This window comes from Amblyraja radiata, chromosome 32 (genome assembly GCF_010909765.2).
Source record: "Amblyraja radiata isolate CabotCenter1 chromosome 32, sAmbRad1.1.pri, whole genome shotgun sequence".
NCBI lineage: Eukaryota > Metazoa > Chordata > Chondrichthyes > Rajiformes > Rajidae > Amblyraja > Amblyraja radiata.
The window spans coordinates 14789020-14806299 of NC_045987.1; the positions used below are offsets into that span (position 1 = coordinate 14789020).

Below are 17280 nucleotides of genomic sequence, written 5' to 3' on the forward strand. Positions count from 1 at the left end.
AGGTCAGTTAATCCCTCAAATACTGAAAAGACAAAATGTTCACAGAGGGACTTCATTTAAAAACAAAATAAAAAAGATGATCTTTGTTTCCTTGATTCAGCAGTTCTCTACAACAGCAGCAACTTGTCTCACTGTCCAAAGGCTACATGTTTTAATCTCTCAACTACCATTGATTCAAATGTATCAATCCCTTAATATTATAAGTAAACACAAATCTAAAATCTACTGATATTTCTCGAAACATCATGACTTACCTTTTGATATTGGTTACTGCTGGGATGTTAAAAAAAACCAGTCCAATGATAGCTAAAATAATTAGCTACTTATCAGCCACACAGATGAACTGCATATAGAATATTTTGAAGGATTTTTTGGAAATGAAGAATTTAGTTAGCATTTTTGGATAACTTTGGTATTGCAAGATATGTCTCTGTATTTGAAGAGATTTTTCATTATAACATCTAATGAGAAATAATAATTCAATGAATTGGTTATACAAATGTTAGATTAATTCATCTTTTTCTTACTTTATATTAAAATTAGTTAACCGTAGTTGTTTGTTGGAAACTAAATCTATCAAACAAATTAATTCTGAAATTGATAGGCTTAGAAAGTATCTTCATTTAATTGGGATTGAACCTTGAAAGTGCTTCCTTTCATGCACCAATTTGCGTGTGCAGTTGCTTGAGAACAGCACCGGGGTGCACTAATGATCCATTATTATGCCAATTCATTCACACACCACATTCTGGACTCCAATAGGCATTCAAAATATTTGTTGTACATCAACTATTTATATATTCATAAAGAGCATAAAGTTAAATTAATGTACATTTGTGCTTTGAGATACTAGATTCTACAAAATTGAATAACCTTATAATACAATCATGTGTGTTTACTTTGCAGTTACTGATATCAGGAAAGCAGGTTTGATGAAGCAGTGGCTTGAGAATTTCTATGGTTTCATATATATTAATAGGGAAACTAGATCATCAGTAAAATGTGTGGAGTGCAATCCATTGGAAGCTCACATATAAACTTACCCTTCATGAAAATTACTAATATAAAAATATCAATATGTTCTTAAAATTACCTTTCTACCTGTAGCTGGTTTTAATAGGACATTCAGTATTAAAAGTGTAATAAGTCTAGTACTGAATATTTACAGTCGACGCTCGCCACAAATAATTAAAATATTTATTCAGAATATGTCAGCTTTTCGGCGACCTGCTGCGACTATGACGGGTGCCAGCAGTCGCCGAAAAAATTGTGTAAGTGGGACAGGCCCTTTACCCAGCTGTCTCTTTCAGATTTACATCAATGATGCATGGTGTGCAGAGGACAGAACTATCACACTGACCATGTAGCTAAATGGCAGTTATTGGAAGCATATCAATATCTACTGCAGTGACAAAAATGTCACTGCTTAACCCTTGGTCACAGGAGATCAATCACAGGTTACTACAGTCAATCAGAATTGGAGAACTGGTGTGAGGTTTAGCATAATTGTAAATGACATTAATATATTTGCATTCACAAAGTTAGAATTGCTTAACTTTTTGGTGAACTACAAACATTGATTAAAGTTATTGAATAAAGGCTTTAGAAAAGTAAAAGCATCAAGTGATTCTCGGTTGTAGTTTTGTTTACACCATAAGGCTATAACCATTATTTAGATCTATTATATTCCAGTGTTAGAATGATAAAATGCTGACCTCAAGATTTTATTAACGAGATAATGCTATTTCTTGTCTGTTTTAGACAGAACTTGGCAAGCCAAAACGAAATGGTAATTTCATACCAGGATCGAATTATGTGTACGGGACATACAATAGAATCTTTGATGGTGGAGTTCCTGCAGGTAATGATGCAAAGTTTTTTAATTTTATGTTAGAAAGCGTATTACTAATGTTGTCATAGAATTACGGAAAACTACCAAATTGAAATAATTCATTCAGAGCATTTTGTCTATGAAAGCCAAAATCCAATTTCTCAGCTTTTGGTCTTTGGCCTTGCAAATAATACTGTTTAGATACCCAACCATCTTTTAACATTTGGCGAGGATTTTTTTCCTCTGTCAGGCTTTCAGGCAGTGAGTTTTAAATCATGCAACTCACTGAGTGAAATAATAATTTTCTGATCGCCTATCCCACTATCCCTGTCATTAGCCCCTCTAGTCATCACATTGCAGGAAGGTTGGGGAGGCATTGGAGAGGTGCTGAAGAGGTTCACAAGAACGCTGCCTAGATTAGAGGGTATTAGCTAATTAGAGGCTGGACAGATGTTAAGGGGAGACCTGATAAAAGTTCTGAGAGACATGGATAGGGTAGACATAATCTTGTTACGGTGGAAATGTCAAAGACGAGAGGGCATAGATTTGAGGTGAAAGGGACAAGATGTAAAAGATAAGTGAGGGGCACGATTTATACATGGGGTGGTGGGTGCTTGGAATGCTGTGCCAGTGGTGATGGTGGAGATAGATATGATAGTGGCATTTATGAGGTTTTCAGATGGGCAAATAGATATGTAGGCAATGGAGGAATATGGCACTTTGGCCTTCATCAGTCAGAGTATTGAGTATAGAAGTTGGGAGGTCATGTTGCAGTTGTATACGACATTGGTGAGACCACATTTAGAATACTGTGCTCAGTTCTGGGCACCATGTTATAGAAAAGATATTGTCAAGCTTGAAAGGGTTCAAAAAAGATTTACGAGGATGTTGCCATGACTAGAGGGTGTGAGCAAGAGGGAGAGGTTGAGTAGGCTGGGTCTCTATTCCATGGAGCGCAGGAGGATGAGGGGAGATCTTATAGAAGTATACAAAATAATTAGAGGAATAGATCGGGTAGATGCACAGAGTCTTTTACCCAGAATAGGAGAATCGAGGACCAGAGGACATAGGTTCAAGGTGAAGGGGAAAAGATTTAATAGGAATCAGAGGGATAACTTTTTCACACAGAGGGTGGTGGGTGTATGGAACAAGCTCCCAGAGGAGGTAGTTGAGGCTGGGACTATCCCATCGTTTAAGAAACAGTTGGACAGGTACATGGATAGGACAGGTTTGGAGGGTTATGGACCAAGCACAAGCAAGTGGGACTAGAGAAGCTGGGACATTGTTGGCCGGTGTGGGCGAGTTAGGCTGAAGGGCCTGTTTCCACACTGTATGACTCTATCTATGACTATGGATTATGTATAGGCAGAGGAGATTAATTTTGTATCATGTTTGACACAGACACGGTGGACTGAGGTGGCCTGTTCCTGTGGGTTAGTGTTGTATGATTGTTATCACATTCCATTTGGTTGCATAATATTGAAGAATGAAAGAAACAATGAATGTGGAGAAAAGTAAACAGAGCAAGAATTAATAAATGAAGAATTATATTAATTTGTTTTTGATAGTTCAGGAAAAAGAATCTATGTTTTTGTCCATATAACGATTGTAGGATAAGTATTCAATGGGTTTATTGTCTCAGCTATTGGCCATTGGCGAAGTGTCCAACCTAAAGCACAGGCAAAGATGCAGAAACTGAAGCGTAACTTTGCTGCACTGAATAAAGCCGCGATTAAAGCTGGACTGGTTACCGCACGAGAGATCTACCAATTCAGGGCAACGCATGACATTGGAACCTCAGCAAATAAAGCAGAAAAGAAAGAAGGCATGCTTCCTGAAATAACACATGGAATGCCCCACCGGTATGAATTTCGAAGATATATTCCTATTTTAAATTATAATTGTTTAATAGTTTATTTACTTTGTCGGTTACTGCTGATTCCCTGAAAATAATGAGGATTTTAATTATGTGCCCTCGTCAGTGTGCCCTCATTCACGCAACTCAATAAACAAATTATATTATGCTGTTGAAAATTGGTTTAACCCTGAGTAGAACATATATCAGGTTGTCAAACCATATGTTCAGGTGGAGCAAATGTATTTTTGTGAATTGTGCAATTCAAGAGGCAAGCAGAAGGGCAAATCCAAGACCTGACACTGTGTTCAAGGTACTCCTGCCTCAATGAAAACTGTTTATTTTTATAAGTATGTGTCATATTTTCAATGCAGGCATCATTGGGTCTATTAAAAGGATCCGATTTGATGCACGTCTAGAAATTCACTCATGTTTGAAGTTTATTTTTGGATTACCCAATTTGAATCACCTGGAAGAAATTGTGATGTCTGTCTCATTTTAATTCACTCTTGAAATGTAACCGAGCAATTAAAGCCACAGGTTGCACTTGCGCATCTGATGTAATTTTCTGTCAAACCAGCTTCAAATGATGGGATGCCCTTGTAATTCTGTTTTGGAGTTCCCAAAGACATTATCCCACATTGTTCCAAGAAGGGACTATCTTAGTCCCTGTCACAGCATCCAGACATAGCAGCACTTCACCTCATTGAATTTTGCCAACTCAATTGATGGATTGAACAAACCCCATCAATCCCAAGCCCCCATTGATTTCCCTATAACCTTTTCCTTGTCACTTGCCCAGCAACTCCTCACGCCCAATTCTCCTACTACTTTTCCCAATTAACCCTACCAAACAGCACATATTTGGAATGTGTGAGAAAGCTAGATCACCCAGAAGAAACCAGCTCACAGGGAGAACATGCAAACTCCAGACAGACAGCAGCCAAAGTAAGGATTGTACCCAGATCACTGTAAAATCTGACTTACTAGTTTGTAGTGTTTAGGGAAACAGGAAGGAGACAAATAACAGTAAACATCTATAATTTTGTACCTGTTGAGGAGGGGACATCTGAATAAAATCCAAGCCCACCATCAGTGAAAGATTGACCTACGTTATCAAAGACGAGTGATCAAAGCTCTGCACAATACATTTTCGATAAAATGTGACTGCTAATGTACAGGGAAATTATTGTGATTTTTTTGTAGGCTAATTACTTTCGAATCTCGATTAGCTGTGAAAATGTGCATGTGCAAGCCACATTGTTTCATGTTGTAACATATCAGGAATATTAGTACCTAATTACTTTAGTGTCTGTTTACACAGGATGCTGTTTAATATAAAAGTATGTTTTGTCCTGATAGAGAAACTCTTTGCTTTTATCATACTGGAGGTGGAAGTCACCATGGTAAATGAAAATCTGAGAGGAGTAGGAGTCATAACATGTAACATGGCACATGATGCAAGCCAAAAGATAATTAGGTCTGACATCAGCTCCATCATCCTCAGCCAGCAAAGGTTAACAGAGGCAGACTCTTCTGCCGTGGGGCCAAAGCTGAGCCTGGCTGTCTTCCTTTGAACCATGGCCACTGGTTTCAGTGCAGAACTTGCCAGGTGCTCCCTCTGCCACTCAAGTGACACATTTGAATTCCAACCTGATACCATATTAAATTGTGTAATTCTTATCACAACACTTATTCGCAATTTTCACTAACCACACATTCATATGTACCAACGAAGGTGTTTTTTTTTCATTCCAATGCATTTGGTTAAATACTAACAGTAACTAAATCATCATAGTTAAACAGAAGGGCAATTATGGAATTAGCATGCAAAGTGTGGCAGACCCCCAACTGGAAACTTGTTCATATATTACTCCGGTATTTTATGTATATTTCCTGTTTCAGTTCATGGGGAGACAAGAAAATTGATCAATACTGTGGCTTCTCAATCTGTGTTGGCATCTACTAGTATAGGTCTGTGTTAATTATAAGCAATTAGTTTGTGACAACAACATCAAAGGATGGAACATAGTTCAAGCTATATCAGGGAGAAAATATCAGTTGAAGTGACCCAAGCACTGATGTTACATTCCATTGGAATCACTTTACTAAATTCTTCACCTTCTCTTTTCAGTTTTGGTGGAACTTGAAATATTATCAAATATAATGATTAATAATGAATAATAAATAAGTTTATTGGCCAAGTATGTACACATACAAGGAATTTGCCTTGGTGCTCCGCTCACAAGTAACAACACAACATACAGTAAACCATTAAGAATAAATCATAAAACATTAAATAATTAAGAATAAAACATTATAGTTTAAACATGTGAATGAAATAAAATACCAGAGCAAAAGGGGGCTACAGACTTTTGGTTATTGAGTAGAGGTACTGCTCGTGGGAAAAAAGCTGATTTAATGTCTGGCTGTGGCGCCTTTAACAGTCGCCTTCCAGAAAGCAATATTTGGCTATTCTTCATAACTTGTCATGATTTGGGAAATCTCTCCATGTTAAAGATATTTCACGAATGTGTCTTTGTTTTTGTTGTTACCTGACTGCCATGATGAATGGACTGGTGTTTTTTGTTAGTTAGCTCTTGGTGTGAATCATTGGACAGTGGGACACTCCTTTTCAGAGTGTGTCTTAAGCCACAGCATTAGCACTCTCAGTGCACGCTTCAATCACGTGAGTTGTGGACTGGTTGGTCTGACTTGCGTACTAGCAGGATCGATCTTCTGAGAGAGACGCTAGGCTACAAGGAAGCTCCCGAAAAGTTGATTCTGACTTATGCAAACATGATATATGCAATATGAACACAGGAATAGAAAAATTAAGAGCAGGAGTAAGCCATTAGGCGCCAAGAGCCCACTCCCTCATTCATCAAGATCATGGCTGATTTTCTGCTTCAGCTCCATTTCCTTGCATTATCCCCACATCCCTTGATTCCTTGATCCTGTGTAAAGGCAACAGGACAAGCAAAATTGCATCCACCAACAATTTTTTTCTGTCCTGGGACTAAATACTAGACTGATTTAGCAGATTAAAATTATTCATTCCTTTTATTAACTGTCACTTGTGCTGCCAGCTTATTCTATTAACAAGATAAACACAGAGCACACACATTATGCCTTTTATGTGAGTTTTGTGGTTTAATAATTAATAATGAATTATACTAAAGTCAATAAATGCCTTCAAGGATCAATGTACAATAGTTTGGATTTACTTGCATAAAGACAAGTGAGAAAAATAGATGTTGAAACAATTGCTTGTATCTGATTTTATCAGAATTGCACTACAATAGACATGTAGAGCTTTGCTTTCTAAATTATGAGGTGGATTTCCATAGGAGTTTTCTTGTTCACCACCAGATTTTCAGTGAAGTTTCAGTACATCCTATTCCTGAAGGTGTACTGAACGAGTGGGGAAAATCTACTCTGCCTCATCACTGGAGATCAGCAGTATAACTTGAAATAAGTGACAATACAGAGTCTCCAAACAGTTCAAAAACATTACACTGGTGGGGTCGTGTAAGCTGAAATGCCAGACTAACTTTAAGGGCAGAGAGCCATTTTTATTCAGAACTTGATCAACCCATCTTGTGTTTAAATAATGAACTCTTGTTGACATAATGCTCATCTGCTATTTTGGCTCAAATCATCTAAACCATCAGGTTTTCTGTCAGATATGACATCTTAGCCCATTCTTTCAGAAATCGTTTGAAAATTTTGTAATAAGTCGGCAAAAAGAGTAACAAGCCTAATGATGCGAAGGCAGAACAGGAATGAATAAGATTTTTTTACCACATGTTTTAAGCAAGACTACATGTGAGAAAGTGTAAGTCCAAATATGCCCAGGTGACAATAGAATAGAATAGAATAGTTTCTTTATTGTCATTGTAACATGAACCATGTACAACGAAATTTAAAAATATCAGCCAGTCAGTGCACCATTCAAACATTTCTAAAAGCTAACGATACATACAAGGTAAAATATTTAAAAAAAGATAAACAACTAAAATAAATATCATGAAAATAGCACGCATAAACACCCAACCCTACATCCTTCTGTCGATTTCACAGTGTACCACAGTCCCTTAGTATGTATCGCCCCTGCGTTCCTTGGCGGCTACATTTAGTGCCTTTATAGCAGTGGGGTAAAAACTGTTTTTAAGTCTGTTTGTCCTTGTCCTTGTAGATCTGTACCGTCTGCCTGACGGCAACAGTTCAAACAGGGAGTATCCGGGGTGGGAAATGTCCTTTATAATATTCTGGGATTTTTTGATGCAGCGGGAACTGTGTAAGTCCTCCAAGGTAAGGAGAGGGCAGCCGACAATCCTCTGGGCGTTGTCAATGGCCCTCTGGAGCGCTTTCCTCTGAGCCGCTGTGCAGCTGGTGTACCATACGCATACACAGTATGTTAGGATGCTCTCAATGGAGCACCGATAAAAGGACAGCAGCAGTCTCTGAGTGATGTTATTCTTCCTGAGCACCCTCAGGAAGTGCAGTCTCTGCTGGACCTTTTTCAGCAGCGCAGAGGTGTTCACGCTCCACGTCAGGTCCTCCTCAATATGGATTCCCGGGAAGCGGAAATCCGCCACCCTCTCCACACAGTCCCCTCTGATAATTAATGGTACCATGTCCGTTTTATTCTTCCTGAAGTCTATTATTATTTCCTTTGTCTTTAAGGTGTTGAGGAGCAGGTTATTTTCTCCACACCACACTGTCAGCTGCTCCGCCTCATCCCGGTAGGCGTACTCGTCCCCCCCGGAGATGAGTCCCACCACCGTAGTGTCATCCGCAAATTTGACAATGGTGTTGCTGTGGTGGGCGGGGGTGCAGTCATGTGTGTAGATGGTGTAGAGCAGGGGGCTCAGCATGCAGCCCTGTGGAGAGCCGGTACTGAGGCTGAGGGCCGTGGATGTGTGATGGCCCACTCTGACTCTCTGGCTGCGACCCGACAGGAAGCTATTTATCCACATGCAGGTGGAGTGTGGAAGTCCCAAGTCCCCCAGTTTGTCCACCAGTTTGTGGGGAAGGATGGTATTAAAAGCAGAGCTGTAGTCCACAAAGAGCATCCGCACGTAGCTCCCCCGCTGCTCCAGGTGGGACAGTGCAGCATGGAGAGCTGTGGCTACAGCGTCCTCTGTAGATCTATTCGCTCTGTACGCAAACTGTTGGGGGTCAAAGCTTCGGGGCAGGAGTGATGTGATATGACCCCGGACCAGTTTTTCAAAACACTTCATCACCACTGGTGTGAGTGCGACTGGCCGGTAGTCGTTGAGGCTGGAAATGTGGGTTTTTTTGGGCAAGGGGACTATGGTTGCGGACTTCAGACAGGGTGGAACAGTGGACTGGGCCAGAGACTGGTTGAAAATCCTCGTACAGACTCCAGCCAGCTGGTCTGCGCAGTCCTTCAGCACGCGTCCAGAGACGCCGTCGGGTTCAGTAGCCTTCCTTGGATTGATGGCCCGCAGCGTGCGCCTCACCTCATGCTCCTCTATCTTGAGGGTTACGCTGCTGTGGACCATGTGGTGTGATGTGGCTGCCTCGGGTGGCTCCACTTCAAAGCGAGCAAAGAAGAGGTTCAGCTCCTCTGCCAACGAGGCGTCACCTTCAGCAGCTCCAAGGTTGGTCTTGTAGTTGGTGAGATACTGGATCCCCTGCCACACCTGCCTGCTGTTGTTACTGTCCAGGTGGTCCTCTATCTTCCTCCTGTAGTCTGATTTGGCCTCTCTGATGCCTCTCTTCAGGTTAGCTCAGGCCGTGCTGTATAAAGCCCTATCGCCAGACCTAAAAGCGATGTTCCTCTCTTTTAACAGCCGCTGGACCTCCCGGGTCATCCAGGGCTTCTGGTTGGGGTAGACCCGGATGCGTTTGTCCACTGTGACCGTGACCATGCAGTTTTGAATGTAACACAGTACACTGTCTGTGAACACCTCCAGGTCCCGGTGTTCAAACACATCCCAGTTGGTCCTGTCGAAGCAGTCCTGCAGCTGCTGAGATGCACCATCAGGCCAGGTTGTGATGGTCTTTGTGATGGTAGGAGCGGTTTTCCTGAGGAGGGCATATGCAGGAATTAAAAGCAGGGACATATGGTCCGACTGACCCAGGTGTGGTAGTGGTCTAGCCCTGTAGCCCAGCTTGATGTTGGAGTAGACCTTGTCTAGTGTGTTAGCTCCTCTTGTAGCACATTTAACATGCTGGTAGAATTTGGGGAGCATTTTCTTCAAGTCCGCGTGATTAAAGTCCCCTGCTATGATGTGAACACCGTCAGGATATATGCTCTGTTGACTGCTAGTGCTACCATACAAATGTCCGATAGCCGAGTTAGCATTAGCATCCGGTGGTATGTACACAGCAGTTATCATGACAACAGTAAACTCTCTAGGGAGATAAATGGGCCTGCATTTAACAGTCACATACTCCAGGTTCGGGGAGCAGTGACTGTCCACAATCACTGTGTTTGTACACCAGGTGTTGTTCACGTACACACAGAGCCCTCCACCTCTGCTCTTACCAGAGTCTCTTGTCCTGTCATGACGCTGTGCTGTGTAGCCTGCTAGCTCGATAGCAGAGTCCGGAATGAAAGAATGAAGCCAGGTCTCCGTGATCAACAGGATACAGCTGTCCTTCACGGCGTTGTTAGCTGCAGTCTGTAGCCTCAGTTCATCCATCTTGTTAGCGAGGGATCTGGCGTTCGTGAGAAACAGGCTGGGAAGCGGCGGTTTCAGTGGCTGCCTCCGTAGCCTGGCCAGAGCGCCGGCCCTGCCGCCTCGCTTTTGCCTTCTCTCTCTGCGCCGTCTTCGCCTCCTCCCCACGGGGATGGTGATCCACGGAGAGTCGGGGCTCCTCGCTATGTCCGCCGGGATCTTGTATGAGCGGACAAACTCGACGGTAACCCCCCGTTCGCGACCGGCTCCAATCCTAAGAAGATCCTGCCGGCCGTAGACGTGGGATGATTGAGGGAGGCTGGAACAGGGAGGACATGACAACCACCATGGATAAGCCTTGAAAGCACCGCTAGAGAAAGGTGATTACAGCCTGCATCCTGCATTACCTATTGACGACAGCATCGGTGCTACCTCCTGCACCCATGTAGAACTCACTGACTTCATCAACTTTACCACCAATTTCCATCCTGTACTTAAATTCACTTGGACTATCTCCAACATCTCCCTACCGTTTGTACATCTCACCGTCTCCATCACAGGAGACAGACTATTGACCAACATCTACTACAAACCTACTGACTCCCACAGCTATCTAGACTACACTTCTTCCCACCCTGCTTCCTGTAAAGACTCTATCCCCTACTCCCAATTCCAATGTTTATGCTGCATCTGCACCCTGGATGAGGTTTTCCATACCAGGGCATCTGAGATGTTCTCATTCTTTAGGAAACAAGTGTTCCCCTCTTGCATTATAGATGAGGCTCTCACCAGGGTTTTTTCGATATCCCGCAGCTCCGCTCTTGCTCCCCCTCCCCCATTCACAACAAGGACAGAGTCCCCCTTGTCCTCACCTTCTACTACATCAACCTCGCATACAGCATATAATCCTCCAACATTTTCGCCACCTCCAACGGGATCCCCCTACTGGCCACATCTTCCCATTTCCACCCCTTTCTGCTTTCCACAGAGACCGTTCCCTCCGCAACTCTCTGGTCAACTCATCCCTTTCCACCCAACCACTCCCTCCCCAGGTACTTTCCCCTGCAACCACAGGAGATGCAACACCTGTCTCTTTACCTCCCACCTCGAATCTATTCAAGGACTCAAAGTATTTCCAGGTGAGGCAGACGTTCACTTGCACCTCCTCCAACCTCATCTACTGTATCCTCTGTTCCAGGTGTCAACTTCTTTACATCGGTGAGACCAAGCGCAGGCTCGGCAATCGTTTCGCTGAACACCTCCGCTCAGTCCGTCTTAACCTACCTGATCTCCTGGTTGCTCAGTACTTCAACTCTCCCTTCCATTCCCAATCTGACCTTTCTGTCCTGGGCCTTCTCCATTGTCAAAGTGAGACTCAGCGCAAATTAGGGGAACAGCAAATATTTCGCTTGGGTAGCTTACACCCCAGCAGTATGAACATTGACTTCTCTAACTTCAAATAGCCCTTGCTATCCCTCTCTATCCCCTCCCCTTTCCCAGTTCTCCCACCAGTCACTGTCTCTGACTACATTCTATCTTTGTCCCGCCCACTCTCCTGACATCAGTCTGAAGAAGGGTCTCGACCCGAAACGTCACCCATTCCTTCTCCCCAGAGATGCTGCTTATCACGCTGAGTTACACCGGCATTTTGTGTCTATCTTTGATTTAAACCAGCATCTGCAATTCTTTCTTACACATTACTGATAGGACATCTATAAAACAACTATTCCGAAATTGTTCCACCATCATTGAATTTTCTATTATTAAAACTTTTTTTTGATAAAAGAATAGTAGTTTCTTTTCCGACAACAGACTCCAAAAAAAAAAAGAGAACTGTCAACTGGACTTCATTGGTGATCCTACTTGGTAATCAAAGCAATTGCATCACAAAAACTACAGCAAAAAGAATCTCAGCTCTCCAATATACCAGGAGCTATGTGCCTGCCAACAGCAGGGAGATGGGTTTTGATGGCATTGTACTTGTTATAGCCACTTTTAACTTATATATGGCATTAATATATCATTACTGGGTTTCCCCACTGATTAGCCTGACTGGGTAACAAGGATGACAAGTACAATTGAGTTTCTGTCCCAAAATATATTTTAGAAAGTGCAGATACAAGAGATTTGAAATAAAACCAAAACTAATGGAAACATTCAGCTGGTCAGGTAGCATCTGTGGAAGGTAAAACACAGTTGACGTTCACGTCACAACAGAGAATGAAAGATAAAAAATATATTTTTAAATTGCAGAGAATGTGATGAGTGAGATGGATAGCATGGAGCGAAAACCTTGTGAAAGGGTGAGACTAGGTCTTGGTTATTGTAATGTTTGAGACCATGTAAGGCCCTGTTGTGACTAGCACAAGCAGAAGGAAAACACGTCCGACATCTTGTAAGTATGATTTATGCTGCCCCACCCAAGGACACTTCTCCAAGGTCACCTGCTCTCGATCACGAGGCACAGCCCTTTATATTAAAGGGGCACAGGCATTTACATATACATCACATCTCCCCCTTTACTTTAATTATAATTCTCCCCCTTCCCTTAAATTACCTTACATCCCCCCCTTCAACGTTGGTCAAAATTAATAACTTGAACCTTAATGAATTTAATGTGGATAAAGTACCACAAATAACACAGTGCTCGTCATACTACAAAACTATAAAAAAATTGCCCAACAATTTTACACAACAAGTCGAGTTGGGGGTTTTGACAATCGCCGACTTCTCGTGCAAGTCGTCTTTCCAACTCGTTCTGTGTCGTATTTCTGTTGTGTGCGAGTGTGGCTTGGCTCGCTTTGAGCCGATTCCCCCACCACAGACCCTTGTGATGCGGCCTGTGATAGTTTGCTTGAGTTTGGGAGACTAGCTCCTTCTGGGTGAGGGGTTCCTCCTTGTGGGAGAGTGTTCGCACTTGTCTGCTGCGTGTTGCCAGGGCATGGCTCAGCTGCTTCGTGCGCAGGTCATATGTCCTTCCTGTTCCTGCGGAACTCTGTACCGCTCGGTGTAGAGATGACGTAGCTCCGAGGGGACAGGTTTTCTCTTGCAATACGGCCGCGTTGCCACTCAGTTGGTTTGGCATGAAACCATACCTGTTGTTGTTGTTCCAGGTGCGGCAGCGGCTCGACGCTTGCCTTCACATTGAAGTATGCTGCCTGTTTTTCTTGTCGGATGGCCGGTTGTGGTCCCATGGGAGGGATATGATGAGGCAGTAAGAGTGATAGAGGCGATGGCAATTTGCTTCTTAACAGTCTACTGTTCAGTAACTGTGAGGGGGCATAGCCGCCTGTCCCATCAAGTGGGGTGTTGCGGTATTCGAGGATGGCGTACATCGGGTCACGGCCGCTGCGTTTGGCTTTCCTCATGATACCTTTTATAGTTTGCACACAGCGCTCTATCTGCCCGTTGCTCTGTGGATATATGGGACTTGAGGTGACGTGGGCAAATTCCCAGTCATCCTGGAACCTACGAAACTCAGCACAGACAAATTGTCTCGCGTTGTCAGTCATCACCAAGTCAGGAATGCCATTCCGGGCAAACATGCTCGTCATCTCACGTATCACCGAATGTGACGTCATGTCTGTCAGTTGCGCTATTTCTGGGTACTTGGAGTAATAGTCCACTACAAGCAAATGGTCAACTCCATCCAGATGGAAGATGTCTGCGCCGACCTTAGACCAAGGTCTGCTGGGGATGAAGTGTGGTTGGAGCGGCTCGCTTGCTTGTGCTTTCCTTGTCGCCTAGCATATCGAGCAATTTCCCACAGTGTCCTCAATCTGTGCGTTCATTCCTGGCCACGCAAATAAATTGCGGGCTCGTTGTTTAAGTTTCACTACTCCCAGATGTGATTCATGTAGCGCGTTCAGCATCTGTCTCCGCATGCTTTGGGGGACTACGATTCGGTTTTCCCTCAAGACTAATCCATCAACTTCAACCAGCTCGTCATGGTATGTATGAAACGGAGTCAAGCCCGAGGGCAGATCACGCCTGTTACTAGGCCAACCCTTCCTTATATACTCGCACAACAATGTTAGGGTTCGATCTTTCTTTGTTTCAGCCTTGAACTGCGCAAGGCGCTCGTCTGACATGTGTAGGATGGCTTCTACAGCATGTATCACGTTCGGCAGTGCGGTGTACTCTTCCGCAGATGTGTTTACACTGGGCAGCCGGCTCAGGGCATCGGGGACAAACATTTCCCGTCCCGGCTTCCACCGTATTTCCAGGTCGTACCGTAGCAGGTGCATTCGCATGCGTTGGAGTCTGGGGCTTAATTTGTGTAGCGGCTTGGCGAGCAAGCCTACTAATGGCTTGTGGTCAGTAAGAATTACTGTGCACTGACCAACAATGAAGTCATGAAACTTTCTGCATGCATACAGTATGGAGCACAGCTCCTTCTCTATAGTTGCATAGTTGCGCTCGGCCGCGTTCACACGTCGTGATGCATATGCAACAGGTCTCTCGTCTTGCATCAGGACCGCTCCAAATCCGCTGTTGGAAGCATCTGTGGCAATTGACACGGGCGCGTTCACATCGTACAGTTTGAGTATGGGTGGTGAAGTGAGAAGACATTTCAGCTTGTCTACTGCATGTCTGTGCTTCTGCTCAAAATGCCACGCTATTCCCTTTTCTGTTAGCTGTCTAAGTGGGGCGGTGATCTCTGAGAGGTTCGGAATAAACTTAGCCATGTATGTCACCATCCCCAAGAACGTTTGCACTTCAGCCTTGTTTGTCGGGTATGGCATTTGTAGCATGCTGCTGACACGAGATGGGCTTGGTGATACGCCTGCTTGCGAGATGACGTGTCCCACATATTCAATCTCATTTGAGCGCATTAATGACTTTCGGGGATTGAGCTTTAGGCCGGATTCTTTCACCCGTTTGAGTAGGGCTTTCACCCTTGCATCATGTTGTGCTGCGTTCACACCCCAAACGAGAATGTCGTCGACAACTATCTCCATCCCTTGTAAATCGCCAAACTCTTCCTGCATCGCCCGCTGCCAAATCTCACTTGCGGATGAGATTCCAAATGGAAGCATGAGGTATCGGTATCTCCCAAAGGGAGTATTAAATGTGGTCAGACGCGAGCTGTCATCGCTCAGTGGGAACTCCCAGTACTCACTTGTAGCGTCAAATTTTGAGAACCATTCTGCCTTCGGCATGCGGGCTGCAATGTTCTCGAACGTCGGCATTGGGAAATGCTCCCTACGAATGGCCGCATTGAGGTCACGTGGGTCAAGGCATATGCGAACTTCACCATTAGGTTTGCTGACCACAGTCATTGAATTCACCCAATCTGTCGGTTCACTCACGGGCTTTATGACTCCCAAGCTTTCCATGCGCTCTAATTCGGCTTTGACCTTATCCCTGATCTTATAGGGGATAGTGCGTGGCGGGTTTTGCTTAGGTTGCACGTTCTCTTGCAGCGCTATGTTGTACTCGTGTCTTTTTAGCCTTCCCAGCCCTTGGAAAATCTCACGGTTTTCCTCAATGATCCTTGCAGTGTATGATGGGCTCGCACTCACGCTATCAACCACCTCCTTTCGCACAAGAAGCCCTAACTTTTCACACGTTAGTTTCCCAAATATGGGTTTCACATTCCCCCTCACTATTTGAAAGACAACCCTGTGTTCTTTCTTACCTACTTTGACGTTCCCTTTTGCCTGCCCCACGGGCTTCATTGTATGTCCAGAATAGGACCTCAGTGTCACGTTCGTCTTCAGTAAGTCAAGACCAGTCTTTCTGAACAAGTGCTCTGGCAGGATGTCCACTTGAGCTCCAGAGTCAAGTTTGAACTCAATGTTCACATTGTTGATGCTGCACATCTGTCCCCATTCACACGTCGACCCAATCACAGCATCCGTCACGACGTCAATGTAGAAGACATCAACCTCGTCGTCCACTGGCTCAGGCAGCGGTGAGGCGTTCATCTGGAACTCGACGTTGCCGACGTCACGGCTCCAGTCCCCAGCCTTTTGGCTGATTCGCCGGTCATATTGTCGGGGACGTGGGCGGCTGTTGGGCGCTCTATTTACCGGGCAGTCGGGGGATCTGGAAAGATGTTCAATCTCTCCGCAGGTATAACATCTCATGTACTGAGCAGGGCAGTAGTTGCCTTTATGCCCGCGGGTGCATGACCGGCAGACGGTATCCTTACCAGAATCACGGATTTCTGTCTGTGGTTGTCTGGGTCGCGAATCCCTGCCTCGGCCCCAAGGCCGACTAGCGCTGTCCCGTTTCACATAATCAACTGTATCTTCGGTGTCGATGGCGGTTGGGGCAATCTGCTTCATCTGTTCGGCTGCTGCTTCAGCTATCAGACACATGTCACTGCATTTTTCCAGTGTTAAATCATCGCATTGTAGTAGTTTTTCCCGGAGCGGCTGGCTGGTGATGCCGCAGACAATTCTGTCTCGTAGCAATGAGTCATGGATAATGCCAAACTCACAATCTTTGGCTAAAGACTTCACTGCAGTCAGGTAGCTGGAGAAGGTCTCCCCTCGCCGCTGATTACGTGTATTAAAGACATATCTTGAGACAGTTAAGTTCTTTTTTGGTTCACAGTATGTCTGAAACTTATCCTTCAGGGGTTGTATTTTGTCAGTTTCCTCCTGGGTAAACTCAAAGGTCTCATAAATCTCCTGAGCTGCCGGCCCGGCTACGTGGAGGAATGTTGCACAGCGAATATTATCTGGTTCATTTGTTAGTTCTGTTGCCGTCTCGTACAGCTAGAATGCCCTTATCAAGTCCTTATAATTCTTGGCCACGTTTCCTTGCATGGAGAGTGGTCCCGGTGGCTTGAGTCCTGCCATTCTTTTCTTTAGTTTTTTTTTTACTCTGACACCATGTAATGTTTGAGACCACGTAAGGCCCTGTTGTGACTAGCACAAGCAGAAGGAAAACACGTCCGACATCTTGTAAGTATGATTTATTCTGCCCCA

General features: G+C 44.1%; 1 protein-coding gene across 2 annotated transcripts in view; it reads left to right on the top strand.

The window, feature by feature from the left end:
* Positions 1–17280, top strand: part of cfap77 (cilia and flagella associated protein 77) — a 156662-nt gene that overhangs the window by 96474 nt on the left and 42908 nt on the right. For both annotated transcript variants that reach the window (XM_033049386.1, XM_033049385.1), the window contains exons 3-4: positions 1762–1861; positions 3474–3693. In XM_033049386.1, the coding sequence (XP_032905277.1) occupies positions 1762–1861; positions 3474–3693 (320 nt within the window). The remainder of the gene's footprint in view (positions 1–1761; positions 1862–3473; positions 3694–17280) is intronic.